Source organism: Kogia breviceps, chromosome 18 (genome assembly GCF_026419965.1).
Source record: "Kogia breviceps isolate mKogBre1 chromosome 18, mKogBre1 haplotype 1, whole genome shotgun sequence".
Lineage (NCBI taxonomy): Eukaryota > Metazoa > Chordata > Mammalia > Artiodactyla > Physeteridae > Kogia > Kogia breviceps.
This window is the reverse complement of record NC_081327.1, coordinates 54210993-54230924: the sequence shown is the minus strand read 5'-3', so window position 1 is coordinate 54230924 and position 19932 is coordinate 54210993. Positions and strand designations below refer to the sequence as shown.

Genomic DNA, 19932 nt, shown 5'->3' with positions numbered 1-19932 from the left:
ATCTCCCATCTCAAGATCCTTAATTTAATCACATCTGCAAAGTTCCCTTTGCCATGTCAGGTCACATATCCCTGCAGGTTCTGGGAATTAGGACCTGGACGTCTTTGGGGGCTCTGCTGTTTGGCGTCCCACGGGAGGCATGCTGGATTCAGGTCATCTGGGCCAGGCCCATGTTTTGAGCTGACTTTGATCTCATGGTCACCTCTGCTCATCCTTGGGAGGCCTCCTTGGCCGCCGCAACTCCCCTGACTGGGCACTGCCCGCCCTGGGCTGGCTGATGCCCTGCAGCCTGGAGCCGTGGGGCCCTGGGGAGACTCACTGTGATTCTAGGCGGCTGCGCCCAGGGTATGTCCTGAATGCTGTCCCAGATCCTGCTCCTGTGACGGGCTGCTGGGTGGCAGGATGGTCACCGCCAGGAGCAGACCCTGCTCTGCTGCCCTCACACCTCAGCTGTGGCATGTGTGACGTGGCCATTGGCTGGAGCTCTCGGAGGGGCACTGTAGCCCCAAAACCCCAGGCCCTGAGGTCGGAGGCAGGCTACCCCCTCTCCTCCTGGGGAAACAGACTCGGCCCTCCAACAAGTCTCTCCCCAGATCTCTCCTCATCTCCATGACCTTGACTCTTTTTTTTTTTTTTTGCGGTACGCGGGCCTCTCACTGTTGTGGCCTCTCCCGTTGCGGAGCACAGGCTCCGGACGCGCAGGCCCAGTGGCCATGGCTCACGGGCCCAGCCGCTCCGCGGCACGTGGGATCTTCCCGGACCGGGGCACGAACCCGTGTCGTCTGCATTGGCAGGCGGATTCTCAACCACTGCGCCACCAGGGAAGCCCTGACCTTGACTCTTTTACACCTTCCTCCTGCGAGGGGTTGACCCTCCCTGCAGTGGAGATGTGAGCTCACTGGAGGGAAGAAAGAAGGCATGCCAGCCAGCGGGGGGGGGGGCTGTGCAAAGGCTCAGAGCAGTGGAAGAACAGCCCGCTGAGGCTGGGAGAGGTGGGGACTGGGTGGAATTTCCCAGAGAAAGCGGAAATACACAGGGGACCAGGGGGTTGAGGGTCCCCGGCCTGCAGGCCAGCTTGATGGGGTGAAGAAGCTGTCTTCGCTGGGTCCATGATGAGCTGAGGGCTCTCCAAACCAAGGTCACAGAGGCACCCTCTGGTCAGAAGGGCCCCTTGTGTCCACGTAATTTATGACTGTGGATGTCAGCCGAGATCGTCCGCGTGCGGTAGCCTGGTCAGTTCGCCGCTCTGTCTGGTTCACTCCCATCTCCATTTCCATCCCGATCTCTCTGGAAGGAAGTCACCGTGTGCAGCCCAGGCCTAAGGAGGGGGGGTTCTGCCTCACCTCCTCCACTTGGGAGCATCTACCTAAATTTCTGGGGCTCTTTGCAAAGGGAGATTTGCCTTCTCTTCCACGTTTATTTAATCCATCACATATGTATGAACAAGTTCTATCAGCTTTGCTTTCAAGATTGCTTTCGTGAAGCAACAGCTGTATGAGTAGGTAAAGCCTTAAGCCTAAGGCTCTGTTTGACAGAGATTCACCCAAATTGCATTACACACTACAGTCCAGAAACTGAAAAACCATTTCTGCCTCAGTTCCTTTTGGGATTTCTTCTAGAGGCTTTCAGATTGTTCTGCAGTTGAGAATTTTTAACCACACAAAGTCCAAGTTGTCGTGTAGAATGTCAGCACTGAAGTAGCCCAAGGCCTGTTTCTTGGTCACGCGTATCACTGTGCTTACGATGTTTATTTCAAATCTGCTCTCTCAGCGCAGGAATATGTCCCACAGGGGGCGCTGCAGACCCAAACTGCCCCCTGAGTGACCTCAGAAAATTCCGGGTATTTCGAACTTGCTGTTGAGTTGAAAGCCTGTAGCTGTGTCCATGTGTGTTGGGGCCAGATCCATAACTGGGTGTTCTCCAAATAAACCCAGTGTTTTAAAAAAGTCTACTTTTTATTGAAGTATAGTTGATTTACAGTAGTGTTAGTTTCAGGTGTAAAGTGATTTGCTTTTATATTTATAAATGTGTAATGTTTTTTCAGATCCTTTTCCATTATGGGTTATTACAACCTATTGAATATACTTCCCCGTGCTATACAGTAGGTCCTTGTTGTTTATTTTATACATGGTGGGGTGTATCTGTTAATCCCATGATCCTCTTTTCCCCTTTGGTAACCATAAATTTGTTTTCCTTGTCTGTGAGTCTGTTTTGTAAATAAGTTCATTTGTATCATTTTTTAAAGATGCCACATATAAGTGATATCATATAATATTTGTTTTTGACTTACTTCACTTAATATGATAATGTCTAGATCCATCCATGTTGCTGCAAATGGCATTCTTTCATTCTTTTTTTATGGCTGAGTAATACTCCATTGTATATATGTAACACATCTTTATCCATTCATCTGCTGATGGGCACTTAGATTGCTTCCGTGTCTTGGCTATTGTAAATAGTGCTGCTATGAACATTGGGGTGCATGTATCTTTTCGAATTATAGTTTTGTCTGGGTATATGCCCAGGAGTGGGATTGCTGGATCATATGGCAACTCTGTCTTTAGTTTTTTGAGGAACCTCTGTACTGTTTTCCATAGTGGATGTACCAATTTACATTCCCACCAACAGTGCAGGGGGGTTCCCTATTCTCCACACCCTCTCCAGCAATGGTTATGTGTAGACTTTTTAATGATGGCCATTCTGATGTGCGTGAGGTGGTACCTCATTGTAGTTTTGATTTGCGTTTCTCTAATAATCAGTGATGTTGAGCAGCTTTCCATGTGCCTATTGGCCATCTGTATGTGTTCTTTGGAGAAATGTCTCTTTAGGTCTTCTGCCCATTTTTCGATTGGGTTGTTTGTTTTTTTGTGTGGTTGAATTGTATGAGCCAATGGTATATTTTGGAAATTAAGCCTTTGTTAGTCAGTTGCATCATCTGCAGAGATTTTTCTCCCATTCTGTAGGTTGTCCTTTCGTCTTGTTTATGGTTTCCTTCGCTGTGCAAAAGCTTGTAAGTTTGATGAGGTCCCATTTATTTATTTTCATTTTTATTTCTGTTGCCTTGGGAGACTGACCTAAGAAAACAGTGGTACAATTTATGCCAGAGAATGTTTTGTCTATGCTCTCTTCTAGGAGTTTTACGGTGACATATCTCATGTTTAAGTGTTTAACCCATTTTGAGTTTATTTTTGTGCATGGTGAGAGGGTGTGTTCTAACTTCACTGATTTACATGGAGCTGTCCAGCTTTCCCAGCATCACTTGCTGAAGAGACTGTCTTTTCTACATTGTGTATTCTTGCCTCCTTTGTTGAAGATTTATTGACCATAGGTGTGTGGGCTTACTTCTGGGCTCTCTGTTCTGTTCCATTGATCCATATGTCTGTTTTTGTGCCAACACCACACTGTTTTGGTTACTGTAGTATTGTCTGAAGTCTTGGAGGGTTATGCCTCCGGCTTCGTTCTTTTTCTTCAGGATGGCTTTGGCAGTTCTGGGTCTTTTGTGGTTCCATGTCAATTTTAGGATTATTTGTTGTAGCTCTGTGAAAAATGTCATGGGTAATTTGATAGGGATTGCATTATATCTATAGATTGCTTTGGGTAGTACACCATTTTAACAATATTAGTTCTTTCGATCCAAGAGCATGTGTTATCTTTCTACTTCTTTGAATCATCTTCTATCTCCTTTATCAGTATTTTATAGTTCTCAGCGTGTAGGTCTTTCATTTCGTTGGTTCGGTTTATTCCTAGGTATTATTTTTTTTGACGCAATTTTAAACAGGATTGATAAACTCAGTTTTTAAACAAATGTCATAAAAATGTACAATTTGAAGCTTATATAAATATTATAAATATACATGAAAATGTATAAATAAAAAACATAAATATTATTAAAACATAAGCTTCTTCGTGCTAATTCTCTCTCCCATATGGTCTGCTCTATTTCCAATGCTTTTTAATGCATTTTTCATCTCATTGAGTTCTTCAGCTCCAGAATTCATTTTGTTCTTTTTTAGAGTTCAGTATCTTTACTAAATTATTTCTTCTGTTCCTTAATTTTAGTCCTGAGCTCATTGAACTGCCTTTGTGAGTTCTCTTGTAGCTCTTTGAGTTTCTTTATGACAGCTGTGTTGAATTCTTTATCAGTTAGATCACGGTATTCCTTGACTTTATGTTTGGTTTCTGGAGACTTGTCATTTTCCTTTTGTGATACGTTGTTATTGTGGCTTTTTAGGCTTGATGAGTTGTTCCTCTGCTGGCACATTTGAAGTAGCAAAAACCTTTCTTCTTTGGGTAAAGTTGGTTTTTTTTGTTTTTTTTTAAATTCTAAGAATTCATCATGCTAGTAAAAAAAAAAAAAAAAAAAAAAAAAAACCAAACAAATAAAAAACCGTAACAGTAACTGCAGTCCGGCCACTGTGCTTTTTATACAGCCAGTGAGCTAAGAATGACTTTCGCACTTTAAACAGTTGGAAACAAAATCAGAAGAGTAATATTTTATGGTGTGTGAAATTCACATTTCTGTGTCCATAAATGTGTGACATAAACAGCCATGTTCAACTGTTTTTCTATTGCCCGTGGCTATTTTGGTGCCACAAGAGCTGTGAGTAGCTGTGACAGAGACGGTATGGCTTGAAAAATCAAAAATATTTACTGTCGGGCCCTTGACAGAGAAAGTCTGCCAAACCCTGGTTTCGTGCTTAGCCCAATAAAAGGCTTTTTCAGGGAGGAGAATGATATCACTTGATGTTGCTTAGAATTGCTGGCGCTTGGGGATAAAAAGCAGAGTGACTTTTCGTTGGTTTTATTGTTGGTCTCTCTGCAGCCCGGGGGCCCCCGCTGCCCCCCACTGCGTGCACCTGGGATCACCGTAGCCCCCTGGCCCCCTGCCCTGGGCGTGCTCCGGCCTCTAGGAAATTGCCTTTTTGCACAGAATGCCACTACCTCGGCTGTGCCTGAAAGTATACTCACGAGGTTTGCGCGCGTAAGTACAGGGGCTCTAACCCTTCTGCTCCCTTGGCTGCAGGCGGCAGAAACCTGAGCGAGCGGAGACGAAGAGCTGGGGTTACTCCCTCGTGTCCAGGAGGGTGAGGGCGCCTGGGCTGCGGAACACTTTGTTCCCACGGGACAGCCTCGGTGCTCAGACCCGTCTCTCCACAAGGGCCGGTGCCTTGCGGGCCGGAGGCATCCAGGCAGCCCCCAGGCAGCAGGCAAGAAAGGGCTCTGGCCAGGAGGCACCCGGCTGGCAGGAACGGCGGGGACGAGGGTGAACAGAGAGAGTGTGGAAGGCAGTAGTGCCTTGACACAAAAAAGGAAAACGTTCAGGCGGCCTCTGAGTTCTTTTCTGTTAATTGAAGTACAGTTGACTAAAATGTCATGTTCGTTTCAGCTGTACAGCAAAGTGATTCAGTTGTATATATATTTTCAGATTCTTTTCCCTTATAGATTATTACAAAATATTGAGTATAGTTCCCTGTGCTATATAGTAGGTCCTTGTTGGTTTTCTATTTTATATATAGTGGTGTGTATTTGTTAATCCCAAACTCCTAATTTATCCCTCCCCTCTCTTCCTCTTTGGTAACCATTAGTTTGTTTTCTGTGTCTGTGTGTCTATTTCTGTTTTGTAAATAAGTTCATTTGGGGGCTTCCCCGGTGGCGCAGTGGTTGAGAGTCCGCCTGCTGATGCAGGGGACGTGGGTTCGTGCCCCGGTCCGGGAAGATCCCACATCCGGGAACCCGTGAGCCACGGCCGCTGCGCCTGCGCGTCCGGAGCCTGTGCTCCAAAAAAAAAAAAAAAAAATGCACAGTCAAGGGGCTTCCCCGGTGGCGCAGCGGCCGGGCCCGTGAGCCATGGCCGCTGAGCCTGCGTGTCCGGAGCCTGTGCTCTGCAACGGGAGAGGCCACAACAGTGAGAGGTCCGTGTACCGCACACACACACACACACACACACACACACAAAGTTCATTTGTACTTTTTTTTTTAAGATTCCACATATAAGCAATATATGATATTTTTCTTTGCCTGGCTTACTTCACTTAGTATAATCTCTAGGTCCATCCACGTTGCTGCAGATGGCATTATTTCATTCATTTTTGTGGCCTAGTAAATTCCACTGTACATGTATAAGTATATATATACACTACATCTTATTTATCTCTTCCTCTGTTGATGGACACTTAGGTTGCTTCCATGTCTTGGCTGTTGTAAATAGTGCTGCAGTGAACGTAGGCATGCATGTATCTTCTCGAATTAGAGTTTTCTATGGATATATGCCCAGGAGTGGGATTGCTGGATTACATGGCAACTCTATTTTTAGCTTTTTAAGGAACCTCCGTACTGTTCTCCAGCTCTGAATTCTTTTTAAGCCTTGAAGTCTCCGTGTATTTTTTAATATCCCATTTATTTTCCCGCCACAGCTTCTCACCATCCTGGTTTTTCTCCCTCTTATCTTCCCCAGACTCTCCACCACAGCCAGAACCCCCCCCAACCATCCCCTCCCCTCAGTTTAATTATGCTCCCGCCCACTCATTCAGCAGGTGGAACTGAATGATAAAGGACCCGAAGACTGAGGGCGGGGACTCGAATGCTCACTGCTGTATCGCCACGTCTGGCACGTATGTAGTAGGTGCTCAATACTCTCTGGGGACCTGTGACCAGCACTGCCCTTGCCCTTTGGACCTTACAGCTGTCCTAGCCCCACAGGCCCAAGACCACCAAGATCAACCCGCAGCCTGACAAATCAGGCCTGTTCACCCAGTGCACTGGGTACCCTGGGCAGCTCAAACTGACAGAGGCAAGGAGAGATCTCATAGGACGTTGTGCAAAGGTGGGGTTTGGGTGAAACTTAAGAAGCAGCGTTTCAACAGGCTCAGGGCAAAACAGGGCTGTGTGGGAAGCGGCCAGCATCTGGTCTGGGCTGCACTGTGGACTCGGCTCCCGTTCCCTTGGGAACCACAGAGTTAGGAGGGCAGTGGACCATCACGTCCAGAAACCGCTTATATGGATCTGCACGTGGGTTGGAAATCCAGGCTGATTCTCCGTCAAAGTGGACTCAAATTCTCAGGCGGGAGCAGGAAGTTTCATTCTGAGTGATAGAATTTCAAACAGCGAAGTTACTGCTCATCTATGACTTTACAGTTCTACGTTCTTTTTGAGTAAAACAGTCACTACACAAAAAAGGGGGTTGTTATGACACTTTACAGCTGCAGCTGAGTGTCCTTGAGAAATGTTGTCCCTCGTGAACTTGACAGCAAAACCCAGCAGCTGGTTTTATCTGTGTCTGTTACTCTGCTTGACCCTGTGATGCCACTTCTCAGTCTTGGGGGCAGGATAAGGATTTCTGCGCCAACTGTTCCATTGGCTCTGGCTGGGAGATGGGTTGGAGGAGGGCAGGAGGCTGTTATTGGGGTCTGGCCCAGGCAGGGGGCCCTGGGGACATGGAGGGAAGTGGGTGGATGCAGGCCAGATCTTGGAGGTAAAACAGCTTTAGTAAGTAATGGAACATGGGGAGAGAAGGAGGAGGAAGCATCCACGATGGTTCCAGTTCTCTGACTTGGGCCTGGAAGGTGGTGGCCGGCCCTCAGGAAGGAAGTAAATAGGAGGTGCCGTTTCGGAGGGAACAGTTTGGGTTTGGCTGGGCTGAGTTTGAGACGCAGCCTGATGGGCCTTAGGGGTCAGAGTGCGGTCTAGACCACCAGCTGGACGTGCAGGTTTGGGGGTCAGCAGAGCAGACAGGTGGGAAGTGAAGTCACCAGGAAGACAGGAGGAAGGAATTAATGTCAGGGGGGACGCGTAGGGTGAAAACGACCAGCGAGGGAGGGGAGAAAAGCCAGGGCTGAGTGACCTAGATGCCCAGGAGGGAGAGTTTTAATAAGGCAGGAATGCTCACTGTAAGCCCCTGCGTGTAAGGGCTGAGAGTGCCCCATGGGTTTAGTGACAGAGCCTCTGGGGCCAGGTTTCAGTGGTTTGGGGAAAGAATGGAAGGTGCATAAATCCGGACAACAGTCCTGAGACATTTTGCAGTGAAGCTGGGGTCCAGGGGTTGGGGATGGGGTGGGAGAAGCTGGAGAAGGCCTGAGGGTCAAGGTGAGTTTATTTATCAAGACTGGACAGACTTAAGCACGTTTAAATGCCACTGGAAAGGACTGGGGGTCAGAGAACGAAGACAGAAGTGAGGGCTCCCAGGAAGAGAGAGGGGCTGGGCTGCGGGGAGGCGGGGAGGCAGGAGCCCGGGCCCTGGGATGCTAGGCTGTGCCCAGATTAGTTGGGGGAGGGGGAGCGAGAGGGGTGCCAGAGGGTGGTGGTCTGGGTTTTAATTCATGGAGACCTCAGTAGTGGAGGGTCCCGCGGCTGGGTTACCTGCCTCTCTCGTCTCTCGCTGGGTCTCCCTTAGGCCCGCTCTCCTGTCTCCCAGCTCCGTCCCCATGCCGGCTCCCAAGGCCCAGCTACTTTACCCGAGGCCAGACAACCCCTCCCTCCCCAGGTGCTCCTCCCTGGCTCCTCCCATGAATCCTCAGCCACTCTCTTTCGCAGTTCCGCTTCCAGCGTCTTTTCCAGTTCCTCCCCCTCCTTCCTTCCTGCAGCCGGCCCCGCCCTCACCCGCCTGCACCGGCCCGCTCCCCACGAGGTGCATATCCATTGACTGAACTCTTTGTAAGGCTCCGCCCACTAGGCTTCCGCTTCTGCCATTGGGGCAGATAGCCGTCCGTCAGCAGCGTCGCCCGGCAACGGGGTGGGCTGCTCTAGAGGAAAATCTGTGGACCGCAAGCGGAAAGGCAGCTCGGGTCGGCTCTGGGGCAGTGGGCGAGGGCCTCGGTGAGCGGAAGGGTCGGGGTGTGGGAGGCGGAAGGTCGTTGGTCAGGAGGCCTGGAGGGAGCAGCCTGGCCAGCTTAGGGGTGGGGGCGATGACCCTGCTCCTGGGAGCGAATGGTGCCAGAGTGGACCTGGGCCCTGCCCCTCCCTGGCAGCCCGTGCTTCTCTGCCCTGCGGCGGGATGGGGAGTGGTGGGGGGACAGCTGCGAGGGAGGAAGAGTCTCCCCGCGTGGTCAGTTGGAGCACAGAATCACTCCTCACATTCTGCTTCCGTGTGGTTGAGATCAGAGGGTTCCGGCCGATCCTTACCCGAGGGTTCTCAGGGCGGAGGCCCGCTGTCAGAAGGGAAAGCGAGAGAGAGCTGTAGAGACGCAGAACTGGGGAAGCATCGGCGGCGGGAAGAGGCGAGGCAGGGGGCTGTACTGGAGTGTGTGCCGGGCTGGGGCAGTCTCTCTTCTGACCACCGCCTACTTACTTTGTCCCCGGAGAGTGGAGGTGATGACTAAATTCAGGGCAGAGGGGAGAGAAGGAAGTGCTCCTAGGCTGACACCCTGCAGATGAGCCACTGGGGCTCCCTGGAGGGAGGGAAGCCAGCATAGGGCAGGAGCGGGACAGGGCACCTTCTGGCCAGCAGGGGCTCTGCACAGCGGGCTGCTGGCCCAGGCTCAAGCTGACACTTCGCAGAAGGTTCTCGGATGTAAACAAAGCTTGAAGCAGGTGAGGCGGTGGGAGTCTTCCCAGAAGGGCTGTGCCGAGGGCCAGATTGCTGCTTCCAGGACAGTGGCCCCTTGGAGGTGGAGAGTCCAGGGTGTCCCTCGAGGACAGGAGTCGTCAGAGAGGCTCAGAAAAGAGGTGCCTAAGCCATGCTAGGATGCCAGCAGGAACTGCGGCCCATTCTGCAGAAAAACAGCTCCTGGCTCCCTCCTTAGCACTGGGGAGTTTGTTCCTTCCAACCTGGGCTGTTTGTCTTGTTCCAAGGCAAGAAATCTTCTGTTGCCTTCGGCTCATGTGTCTCTTTCTCTGGCCTCCAGAAAGCCGAATTATTGATAAATGCTCTGTGTTGCCTCATTTAATCCTTTCCCCCTCATGACAGGGCTGGTGGCACTTTCCCTCTTTGACTAGGGTTGGAAAAGGCTTCATCACTTGCCCTCAGCCCTAACACCGACCAGCGTCAGAACTTGAACTCGGATCTGTGCATCTTTGCACTTCAGTGCCCACCCCCCCGCTGGGCCCCGCGGCCCTGCATCTCTGGAAGCCAGTTTCACATTCTCAGTCCTACTGACATTTGGGGCCAGGGACTTCTTTGTTCCCGGGGGGGGGGCTGTCCTGTGTGATGTAGGGTATTTAGCAGCACCCCTGCTTGTTATCCTCTAGGTGCCAGCAGCACCCCTCTCCCTGGTTGTGACAACCAGACATCATTGTCCGCTGTGCCCGGCAGACAAAACCGCCCCCAGTTGAGACCCACTGGGGTTTGCAAACTTAAAGGATCACTGAGGCGCGTCCTCTCGAAAGAGAACGTGACATAGGTAAACCTGCAGGAGACTCAGGCCAGCGTTGGGTTGTTTTATGCACAGCTTGGCCGGAAAATAAAGCCTGTGGCACATACCGAGGTGCACCCAGGACAGTCCTGTGAGAAAACCATTGCCAGGGACTGAAAGAAAGTTCAGGAATATGCATCTGGGGTGAAGTAAGGACGCATCAAAGGCCTTCGGTTCCTCCCCAAAGTTGATTAAAGAGATTTCAGGCCTGAGAAAACGAGGGAGTCCGGGCTGGATGAACTTGGGGCCGCTGTACCACTGCCATTGTGTCATCCTGCCTTGTGGGAGCTCTTTAACAGGAGCGGGGTGTCCTTGGAGCTGTCTAAAGACGTGTCCTCTTACCAGTGCGCTGTGGACACTGAGAATGGTGGGCCCGGGGCCCGGGGCGTGGTCTGAGAGGCTGCCTTTCCTTCCACCTCTTGTTGATTCCAGGCCTGTGGCTCCTGCGTGAGGGTGTATGAGTTCTCCCTCCTCTTAGAAGAAAATCCAGTGTTGCCAGCTGCCCTGCTCCTGGGCCTTCCCTGGCCTCTCTTCCAGGTGCCGCCCTGAGTCTGCCGCATGCCGATGGACCGCACCTTTCCTGTGCATTTCTGCCCTCCGGTCCTTCCTGTGGGCTGCTTGCCCAGCTCTGGTCCTTTCTCGCAGGCATTCGGGCCCTGAGGAGGCCAGGCTGCTGTTTCCAGACAGCAGTGGGGGAGCCTGTCTCCGGTGGGACAGAGGAGGGGGCTGGGATGGGCTGGAAGTGAGGGGCTGGGTGGAGGCAGACGAGGCCACCTTGCTCTGTAGACCCCTCTGGTCCCCTCCGCACACCAGACCTCGCCTGGCCGATGTCGGTTTCACCCCTGCGCCTTTGTGTGCACTGTTCCTGCTTCCTGGGCGAGCCCCCTGTGGGTGCCGGAAAGCCCAGCCGGAGCATGTCCTCTGGGACATTCTCTACTCTTGCCCCGTCCCTGCCGATCGCTGCAGCATTTGCTGGACGGGACGCTCCTGCAGGCCCTGGGCCTTTCTGAGGCTTCTGTCTGCTCTCCCTCTGACGGAGCCTGGCCCAGGAGACGCTGAGTTAGTTATCTGTTGAAGGAATTAGATACATGTATGGATGGCAGGAAGGCCAGTGTGCCGGAGGGGGTAGGCCCCAGGACCTCTCAGTGGCGCTGCCCCCGGCCGCACTCATTGCTCAGTCAGGGAACATCTGGGAATGTCTGAGGGAGAGGCATTTACATGTTGGCAGCCTTTTAGCCCCAGATGTCCCCCTGAAAGAGGCTGGTACCCCCCCCCCCCATAGAGCGATTCCTCGGTTTTGAGAAGGAAGGATGCTCTCCCAGGATTGTGGGGAGTTGGAGGTGCGGCCTTTAGGTGGAGCCCCCGTCCTTGCTGTCAGCTCTGCCTGGTGGCCCAGGCCTGGTGGGCACGTCCCCGTGCGTGCGTGTGCCAGGCTGGCTCGGGTGCTGGCCAGGTGGCCGTCTCTCTAATGGCATTCGGGTTCTCCGGTGGGTGAGTCAGGCACGCAGGTGTGGGTGCAGCGCAAAGCAGAGCGGGTAAGGACGGACCTGTGTCCGCGTCGGTCAGGGCAGCAGTCGGTTCTAGGCAAGTCAGGAACGCCGGCTCTTCTCGGAGCCCGAGGCTGAGTAGGTGGTGAGGGCTGCAGACGTGGACTTGAGGGTCCTCTGAGCCAGACAACGGGCGGAAGGGAGTTGTCCACAGAGACTGGTGTCTGACGTTCCGAGGGGACCACACGCATCCGCCAGCTCGGCCTTGGGAGCCCACCTGCGTGGGCACGGCTGTGAGCCGGCCGGGAGGGTCCGGCTCTGACATGAAGCTGTGCTGACAGCTCAAAAACCTTTCCCCCCAGGTGTTCAGAAGGCCGTCATCTCTTCCAGAGCGTAGGTGAGTCGGGGGCCTTCTCATGTCACAAACCTTAAGGTTTTGTAGATGAAGTGAAAAAGCGTGGTGATCTTTGCTAGGAAGACCCCGAGAACGAAACAGATTGCTCTAGGGTACATTTTAATTCATTTACCATTTCCAGGGTTTCAGCAGGGTAACGAGGTAGGGACACAGGGAGAGTTGTGTGACGGGTCTTTTGGTGACTTGATAAAATTAACACAGATTTTGAGAGAAGCTTGCATTTCCCTGGTTGGAAGGGTATGAACCTAAAAATACTTTTGACTAAAGCTATCGTGGTTTATCGCTAATGGAAGTAAAGCTGGGGTGGAACCAAGTGAAAGCAAAACCGGGCTGCGTAGACAGATTAGGTCACTGTGCGGGGTCCCAAAATAACCTGCAGCCTGCTTTCTGGCCAACAGAACAGTGCAGCATCCTTCCTGATGATTACACTAGCCCTTCCCTGTTCCTCCTGCATCCTTGATGAAAAGGATCAAGCTCCCCAGTCACTGCATGGCACCCGCACCTTCTTTGAGCCTTGCAAGAAAGCATCCCCCCTTCACACTCTCACCGAGCCCCCCCGTGCTTCCTCGCTGCCTTGGGCTGGAGATGCAGCTCTGACCACGCGCGCACTCCTGCTTGTCTTTAGCCAGGGGGCATCGAGCGATTTTCTATGGTGATTTCTCTCCGGCATTGCTTTCAGACACTTCATACTAAGAGCACTGCTTTGCAGTTGGCAGAATATATGAAATTAACTGCAGCGTCGGTGATGTTCTTTCTGTACCTTCTTTCTGCCTTTGCTTGGCACTCTTTCCTACTCCCTTCCAGAAGTGGCAGGTGTTTAAAAATCAAATGATGATGGCTCGCCTCCTCATCAAGTCCTACGTGATCAGGTTGTTTCCTGGGGCTCTTAGAAAAGTTGACAAACAGGACGGGTCTGCCTTGGCATGGCCGCTTGGGCTGTGCCCCCCGGAGGGGACCAGGCGCCAGCTGCTGCTGCTCGTTGTTTCTTAGACATGAAGAAAGCCCCACTTAGGCTGGACCTTGAGCCCAGGGCTGGAAGTTTTCCTCCTTGGCTCTTAGGCTGCTGAAAAACTTGAGAATTGGAAACATTTAGATCAGGTGGCCCCTGAGTGATAGCCCCAAACTGGGCTGCACGAGCACCCATTCCCAGCAGCCTTTGCAAGTGCGCTACAGCTCCTGTCCAAGGAGCCCTCTGCCGGAGGCTTCCCGTTCGGGGCAGATGGGCACCCCTGCCAGAATGGCTGGATTAAAAAGATGGAAAAATAGCAAGAATGTCAGAGACGATATGGAGAAATTGGAACCCTCGTGCTTTCCTGCTGGGAATGTAAAACAGAAAACAGTTCGGCAACTCCTGAAAAGGTGGACATCAGATTATAGAACCCAGCACTTCCGTTCCTAGGTATGGTACCTGCCGCCCCCAAATTTGAAAGCAGGGACTCAAATAAGTACGTGTACACATATGTTCCCAGCAGCACTGTTCACAACACCCAAAGGGTAGTAGAAACAGCCCAAATGTCCATCAACAGATGAATGGATAAACCAAAGACGGCATACCGTAAATACTCTTCACCCATAAAAAGGGATGAAGTACTGATCATGGTACCATGCAGACGGAATTTTCAAACATTATGCCGAATGAAAAAAGCCACACCCCAAAGACCATGTACTGGATGGTTTCATTCACATGAAATGTCTGAAATAGGCAAATCCACAGAGAAAGCGCATTCGTGGTCGCCAGGGGCTGAGGCATCGGGGATGGGGAATGACCCCACGGGTGTGGGGTGTCTTTTGGGGAGATGGGAGTGTTTTAGAACTGGGTAAAGGTGGTGGTCTCTCAATGTTGGGATTGTCCCAAATGCCACTGAATTGTTCACTTCTTTTCCTTTTGGTACCTGGAGTTTCCTTTATTTTTATTTTTTTGTCTTTTGTTTTTATAAATAGATCTTTATTGGATGGAGTACAATTGCTTTGCAATAGTGTTAGTTCCTGTCGTACACAAAAGTGAATCAGCCATATGTGTACCTATTTCCCCATATCCCCTCCCTCTTGAGCCTCCCTCCCACCCTCCCCGTCCCACCCCTCTAGGTGGTCACCGAGCACCGAGCTGGTCTCCCCGTGCTATGCGGCTGCTTCCCACTAGCTCTCTATTTTACATTCGGTCGTGTATATACGTCCATACTACTCTCACTTGGCCCCAGCTTCCCTCTCCCACCCCGTGTCCTCAAGTCCATTCTCTATGTCTACCTCTTTGTTCCTACCATGCAACTAGGTTCATCAGTACCATTTTTTTTTTTTTTTTAGATTCCATATATATGCGTTAGAATACAGTATTTGTTTTTCTCTTTCTGACTTACTTCCCTCTATGACAGACTTTAGGTCCATCCACCTCACTGCAAATATCTCGATTTCGTTTCTTTTTATGGCTAATATTGCATTGTATCTATGTGCCACATCTTCTTTATCCATTCACTTGTCGATGGACACTTAGGTTGCTTCCATGTCCTGGTTATTATATAAATAGTGCTGCAATGAACATTGTGGTGCATGTCTCTTTTTGAATCATGGTTTTCTCAGGGTCTGTGCCCAGTAGTGGGATTGCTGGGTCATACGGTAGTTCGATTTTTAGTTTTTTAAGGAACGTCCATACTGTTTTCCATAGTGGTTGTGTCAGTTTATGTTCCCACCAACAGTGCAGAAGGGTTCTTCCCTTTTCACCAAACCTTTTCCAGCATTTATTGTTTCTAAATTTTTTGTTAATAGCCATTCTGACTGGCGTGAGGTGATACCTCATTGTAGTTTTGATTTGCATTTCTTTAATGATTAGTGATGTTGAGCGTCTTTTCATGTGCCTCTTGGCCATCTGTATGTCTTCCTTGGTGAAACATCTATTTAGGTCTTCTGTCCATTTTTTAATTAGATTGTTTGTTTTTTTGATATTGAGCTCCATGAGCTGTTTGTATATCTGGAGATTAATCCTTTGTCTGTTGTTTCATGTGCAAATGTTTTCCCCCATTCTGCGGGTTGTCTTTTTGTCTTGTTTATGGTTTCCTTTGCTGTGTAAAAGCTTTTAAGTTTAATTAAGTCCCATTTGTTTATTTTTGTTTTTATTTCCGTTTCTCTAGGAGGTGGGTCAAAAACGGTCTTGCTGTGGTTTATGTCAAAGAGTGTCTTTCCTATGTTTTCCTCTAAGAGTTTTATAGTGTCTGGCCTTACTTTTAGGTATGTAATCCATTTGGAGTTTATTTTTGTGTGTGGTGGTAGGGAGTGTATTTCATTCTTTTACATGTAGCTGTCCAGTTTTCCCTGCACCACTTATTGAAGACGCTGTTTTTTCTCCATTGTATGTTCTTGCCTCTTTTGTTGTAAATTAGGTGCCCGGATGTGCGTGGGTTTACCTCTGGGCATTCTGTCCTGTACCATTGATCTATATTTCTGTTTTTGTGCCAGTAACATACTGTCTTGATTACTGTAGGTTTGTGGTATAGTTTGAAGTCGGGGAGCCTGATCCTTCCAACTCCGTTTTCCTTTCTCAATATTGCTTTGGCTATTTGGGGTCTTTTGTGTTTCCATATGAATTGTAATGGCATTCTAATTCCGTGAAGAATGCCGTTGGTAGTTTGATAGGGATTGCATTGAATCTGTAGATTGCTTTGGGTAGTATAGTCATTTTCACAATATTGATTCTTTCAATCCAGGAACATGGTATATTTCTCCATCTGTTTATGTCATCTTTGATTTCTTTCGTCAGTGTTTTATAGTTTTCTGAGTACGAATCTTTTGCCTCTTTAGGCAGGTTTATTCCGAGTTATTTTATTCTTTTTGTTGAGATGGTAAATGAGATTGTTTCCTTAATTTCTCTTTCTGATTTTTCGTTGTTGGTGTATAGGAATGCCAGAGATTTCTGTGCATTAATTTTGTATCTTGAAACCTTACCAAACTCATTATTTCTAGTAGTTTTCTGGTGGCATCTTTAGGATTCTCTGTGTATAGTATCATGTCATCAGCAAGCAGTGACAGTTTTACTTCTTCTTTTCCAATTTGTATTCCTTTTACTTCTCTGATTGCCGTGGCTAGGACTTACAAAACTATGCCGAATAAAAGTGGAGAGAGTGGGCATCCTTGCCTTGTTCCTGATCTTAGAGGAAATGCTTTCAGTTTTTCATCATTGAGTATGATGCCTGCTGTGGGTCTATCATATATGGCCTTTATTATGTTGAGGTAGGTTCCCTCTGTGCCCATTTTCTGGAGAGTTTTTATTGTAAGTGGGTGTTGAATTTTGTCAGAAACCTTTTCTGCATCTGTTGAGATTATCATATGGTTTTTATTCCTTAATTTGTTAATGTGGTGTATCACATTGATTGATTTGCATATGTTGAAGAATCTTTACATCTCTAGGATAAATCCCACTTAATCGTAGTGTATGATCGTTTTAATTTGTTGTTGGATTCTGTTCACTAGTATTTTGTTCAGGATTTTTGCATCTGTGTTCATCAGTGATACTGGTCTATAATTTTCTTTTTTTGTGATATCTTTTCCTAATTTTGGTATCAGGGTGAAGGTGGCTTCATAGAATGAATTTGGGAGTGTTTCTCCCTCTGCAGTTTTTTGGAAGAGTTTGAGAAGGATTAGGTGTTAGCTCTTCTCTAAATGTTTGATAGAATTTGCCTCTGAAGCCATCTGGTCCTGGACCTTTGTTTGTTGGAAGATTTTTAATTACAGTTTCAATTTCATTTCTTGTGATAGGAGTATTTTTTACCAAAAAATATTTATATTTTTTAGGATCTATTTTCTAATTCTTCCTGGTTCAGTCTTGGAAAATTGTACCTTTCCAAGAATTTGTCCATTTCTTTGTGGTTGTCCATTTTATTGGCATATAGTTCTTTGTAGTAATCTCTTATAATCCTTTGTATTTCTACAGTATCAATTGCGATCTCTCCTTTTTCATTTCTCATTTATTGATTTTCATCCTCTCCCTTTGTTTCTTGATGCGTCTGGCTAAGGGTTTATTGATTTTGTTTACCTTCTCAAAGAACCAGCTTTTAGTTTTATTGATCTTTGCTATTGTTTTCTTTGTTTTTATTTCATATATTTCTCCTCTGATTTTTATGATTTCTTTTCTTCTACTGACTTTGTGTTTTCTTTGTTCTTCTTTCTCTAGTTGTTTTACGTGTAGGGTTAGATTGTTTATTTGAGATTTTTCTTGTTTCTTGAGGTGAGATTGAATTGCTATAGACATCCCTCTTAGAACTGGTTTTGCTGCATCCCATAGGTTTTGAGTTGTCGTGTTTTCATTGTCACTTGTTCCTTTGTATTTTTTTATTTCTTCTTTGATTTCTTCAGTGATCTCTTGGTTGTTTAGTAGTGCACTGTTTAGGCTCCATGTATTTGTGTTTTTTATAGGTTTTTTCCTGCAGTTGATTTCCAGTCTCATAGTGTTGTGGTCAGGAAAGATGCTTGATATGATTTCAATTTTCTTAAATTTTCTGAGATTTGATTTGTGACCCAAGATGTGATCTATCCTGGAGAAGGTTCCATGTGCACTTGGGAAGATAGTGTATTCTGCCACTTTTGGGTAGAATGTTCTATAAATATCAGTTAAATCTGTCTGGTCTATTGTGTCATTTAAAGATTGTGTTTCCTTATTTATTTTCTGTTTGGATGATCCGCCCATTGGTGTAAGTGGCGTGTTAAAGTCCCCACTATTATTGTGTTACTGTTGATTTCTGCTTTCATGGTTGTTAGCATTTGCCTTATGTGTTGAGGTGCTCCTGTGTTGGGTGCATAAACGTTTATAATTGTTATATCTTTGCCTTGGATTGATCCTTTGATCATTATGTAGTGTCCCTCCTTTTCTCTTGTAATAGTCTTTATTTTAAAGTCTATTTGCTTCTCCAGCTTTCTTTTGATTTCCATTTGCAAGGAATATCCTTTTCCACCCCATCACCTTCAGTCTGTATGTGTTGCTAAGTCCGAAGTGGGTCTCTTGTAGACAGCATATATTTGGGTCTTGTTTTTGTATCCATTCAGCCAGTCTGTGTCTTTTGGTTGGGGCATTTAATCCATTTACATTCAAGGTTATTATCGAGATGTATGTTCCTATTACCATTTTCTTAATTGTTTTGGGTTTGTTTTTGTAGATCTTTTTCTTCTCTTGTGTTTCCCGCCTAGAGAAGTTTCTTTAGCATTTGTTGTAAAGCTGGTTTGGTGGTGCTGAATTCTCTTAGCTTTTGCTTGTCTGAAAAGCTTTTGATTCCTCCCTTGAATCTGAATGAGATCCTTGCTGGGTAATCCTGGTTGTAGGTTTTTCTCTTTCATCACTTTAAGTATATCCTGCTACTCCCTTCTGGCCTGCAGAGTTTCTGCTGAAAAATCAGCTGATAATGTTATGGGAATTCCTTTGTATGTTATTTATTTGTTAATAAATTAATTTTATTTATTTATTTTTGGCTGCATTGGGTCTTTGTCACTGCACGCGGGCTTTCTCCAGTAGTGCGGAGCGGGGGCTACTGTTCGTTGTGGTGTGGGGGCTTCTCACTGTGCTGGCTTCTCTTTTTGTGGAGCATGGGCTCTAGGTGCACGGGCTTCGGTAGTTGTGGCATGCGGGCTCAGTAGTTGTGGCTCATGGGCTCTAGAGCGCAGGCTCAGTAGTTGTGGTGCATGGTCTTAATTGCTTGGCGGCATGTGGGGTCTTCCCATACTAGGGTTCGAACCTGTGTCCCCTGCATTGGCTGGCTGATTCTTAACCACTGCGCCACTAGGGAAGTCCTGATCTCACAGCTTTGGCCAACCATGATCACAGCCGTCTGAGGTTGGGCTGTGATTATTCCCATTTTACAAACGAGGAAACTGGGGCACAGAGAGTTCTGGTCGTTTGCCCAAGACCATACAGCCAGCCAGGTGGAGCCAGGATCGCAAAGGGAAAAACATGTTGAATAGCACGTCTGCTCTGTAGGTGATATTTGCAGGGTGTTGATTTTATTTAAATATGTGTGATCATCCAGCCTTATAGATTATTTTTTTCAACTCAGACTTTTAAAAAATGAATATTTAGATTGAAATCCTGATTTTTCTACGTTTTAGTTACAATAGCTTAGAAACTGTTTTTGAATAAAGAAACCCAGACTGTTGGTTGGCAATTGTGAGCAGGCCTCAGGCAGTCAGAAGAATTAGAATTGGGTTTTCCCACTTTATTTGTGTCGACCATTAATTTCTACCACACTGAAACAACATTACGTAGCTGTGATGTGTTGTTTCTGCAAGTAGGTCGATATTGGTTGCCTTGACCGTATAATTATCAATGTTTATTTTCTGTGATGATTACATTTTGCTTTCCCTCCTAACTGGGTGTGAACTTTCCTTCTGCAGAGAATCCTGTCAGCTACAAGGAGAGATGGGAAATAGCCAGAGCCACGCGGGGCAGCGTTTCTCCTCGCGGTTTCTTCCTGAGGAGCAGGCCGAGATTGACAGGTTGTTTGATGCACTGTCGTCAGAGGGACTCGGCTCCAGTACCTCGCCCAGATCCTTCTCTCTGCAGGCACTGAAGGCAAGAGTAACAGTCAGAAGTTCGTGTTTAGTTTGGAGAGGGGTCAGGCCAAAGTTGGCTGTGTGTTCCTGTAAGACAGGTGTGGGAACACTGAGGGACGTGTTTTCTGGGAAGGGACAGAGAGGTACCTATTTTCAGCTT

General features: G+C 47.8%; 1 protein-coding gene across 15 annotated transcripts in view; it reads left to right on the top strand.

Annotated features, from left to right (window-relative positions):
• Positions 1–8669: 8669 nt before the first annotated feature.
• Positions 8670–19932, top strand: part of MEAK7 (MTOR associated protein, eak-7 homolog) — a 54569-nt gene continuing 43306 nt past the window's right edge. For 11 of the 15 annotated variants that reach the window (XR_010837948.1, XR_010837950.1, XR_010837946.1 and 8 more), the window contains exons 1-2: positions 8710–8811; positions 19614–19791. Coding sequence is in view for 2 of the 15 variants with exons in the window: in XM_067020238.1 (XP_066876339.1) it covers positions 19639–19791 (153 nt within the window). In the remaining 13 variants the exon portion in view is untranslated. Of the gene's footprint in view, positions 8812–12195; positions 12231–12476; positions 13648–19613; positions 19792–19932 lie in introns of those variants that run through there. The other 4 variants (XM_059045538.2, XR_010837944.1, XM_067020238.1 and 1 more) reach the window with 4 other exon arrangements.